Consider the following 2,404-nt stretch of genomic DNA (forward strand, 5'->3'; position numbering starts at 1 on the left):
AATCCGTTGCTTCTCGTCCTGCCTTCAGGAGCCTTGGAGAATAGCTTGACTCCCTCTTCTTTGTGGCAGCCCCTGAGATATTGGAACACTGCTATCATGTCCCCTCATCCTTCTCTTCATTAAACTAGACATATCCAATTCTAGCAACCGTTCCTTATATGTTTTAGCCTCCAGTCTCCTGATCATCTTTGTTGCTCTTCTCTGTACTCTTTCTAGAGTCTCAGCATCTTTTTTACATCGTGGTGACCAAAACTGGATGCAGTATTCCAAGTGTGGCCTTACTAAGGCATTGTAAAGTGGTATTAATACTTCACGTGATCTTGATTCTATTCCTCTGTTAATGCAGCCCAGCACTGTGTTGGGCCATATGGCCAGAAACAGTAAAATATCCAATTATAGGCTACTTACATACATACATATATAAAAATGCACTGAGTATAATCTAATGATGAGTAAGAACACATATCATAAAATTAATTTAAGAAGGATAATTAAAAAGATCTAAAAATATTTATCTTATTTATGTTTCCGATGAATCCCCAGTGCTGCTGTGCAGAATCTAGCCACCTGGACCATAATCAAGCCTTTTCATCCTTAAGCAGCCACTGAAGATAAGTAGTGTCAGAACAGCCAGGATACCTCTTGATTATTGGGAGGATAACGTTTTTTTTAATATCTTTAAAGAAAGAACATCAAAGGAGTATATGTCCAATGGTTTCCATCTCTCCTGAGCCACAGGAGAAGAGTCTTTCAGCCAATGGTATCTTTTTATACTTGCTGTACAGGACGGCTATTCTAGGCATTATATGTTCCATCTTACTTATTTTAAAAACAATTTTTAGACTAACTGATTTCTAATCTTCTATTTTGTTGTCTAGACATGGATGACTGTTTTCAATGTCCAGATGATGAGTACCCTAATAAGAAGCAGGATTTGTGTCTCCCCAAAGTTGTAACATTCTTGAAGTATGAAGAATCTTTAGGGATGGTTTTGGCCAGTTTTGCTCTTTTCTTTTCTTTGGTCACAGTTGGAGTCCTTTGGATCTTTATTAAGCATCAGGACACTCCCATTGTCAAAGCCAACAATCGAAACATCACATATGTTCTCCTTGTTTCTCTTCTGTTATCTTTTCTTTGTACTTTGTTATTCCTTGGAAAACCTAACAAGGTGACATGTCTCCTTCGTCAAACTGCCTTTGGCATCATCTACTCAGTCGCCATTTCTTGTGTTTTGGCCAAGACCACCATTGTGGTTCTGGCATTTATGGCCACCAAGCCGGGATCCAAGATCACTAAATGGGTGGGAAGAAAATTAGCCATATCTATAGTATTTTGCTGCTTCTTTATTCAAAGTGATATTTGTATTATATGGCTGATAATCTCTCCTCCGTTCCCAGATATTGATAAAAGCTCAATTTTAGATGAAATAATCTTAGAATGTAATGAAGGATTGGTCTTCATGTTTTATAGTGTCTTGGGCTTTATGGGCTTCCTTGCCATTATCAGCTTCATGGTGGCTTTCCTAGCAAGAAAATTGCCTGATACTTTCAATGAAGCCAAATTTATCACCTTCAGCATGTTGGTATTCTGCAGTGTCTGGTTGTCCTTTATTCCAACCTATCTGAGCACAAAAGGGAAATATATGGTTGTTGTGGAGATCTTCTCCATTATAGCCTCTAGTGGGGGGTTACTGCTTTGTATATTTTCTCCCAAATGCTATATTATTATTCTGAGGCCTGATCTGAACAACAAAGGACTTCAAAAAAAATAAGACAACAAATTAATATAAAATTGGATGGTGCCAGAGGAAACAGAAATTTTCTATACCAAAAGTCTATGTCCATGTACTTAATATAAGTCCTTAAGGATATACTTACTATTACTATTCAATATAGTTTTAAGAAATGAATTTATTGGAGTTGATTTACAATTAATATATTTAATTGGAATCAGTCGGACATAATCTTGATTACTTTTAGTATCCATGGATAAAAGCTTAAAACATAAATTGTGTCGATTTTTCATTGATAAAAAAAACATCCTCAGTTAAACTGATGATTAGAAAACTACTATTGGAGAAATAATTATGTCAACATTGAAAAACGATAGGTGATATTTGAATTTTGATCCGCTAAATACCCTTTTGGTTTGTTAAAGGATATTAGAAATAGCTATCAGAACAACCAAGAATATCTTGAAATAATTTGAATGTGTTTTAACCAAGATAATAATGTAACAAATGAAAAGGTAAAAGAGATTGCAGAAGAAAATATTGCCATTCAGTATGTTAAAGCTGTTTACCCACGTGTTAAAAGCTGGCAGTGTCTATGGAGATTCTCAGTCACCCAGGTCATAGTTGTCCCAAAGGTGCTTTTTAAAAAGGCATCTAGACTTTCTTTTTTTT

At 35.6% G+C, this 2,404-nt stretch overlaps 1 protein-coding gene across 1 annotated transcript in view; it reads left to right on the forward strand.

The window, feature by feature from the left end:
• Positions 1 to 1,771, forward strand: part of LOC107289519 (vomeronasal type-2 receptor 26-like) — a 12,068-nt gene extending 10,297 nt beyond the window's left edge. The window contains exon 6 of the mRNA XM_029284556.1: positions 879 to 1,771. Coding sequence (XP_029140389.1) covers positions 879 to 1,771 — 893 coding nt within the window. The remainder of the gene's footprint in view (positions 1 to 878) is intronic.
• The last annotated feature ends 633 nt before the right edge of the window (positions 1,772 to 2,404 follow it).

Source organism: Protobothrops mucrosquamatus, unplaced genomic scaffold (genome assembly GCF_001527695.2).
Source record: "Protobothrops mucrosquamatus isolate PMUCROS unplaced genomic scaffold, P.Mucros_1.0 scaffold711, whole genome shotgun sequence".
Lineage (NCBI taxonomy): Eukaryota > Metazoa > Chordata > Lepidosauria > Squamata > Viperidae > Protobothrops > Protobothrops mucrosquamatus.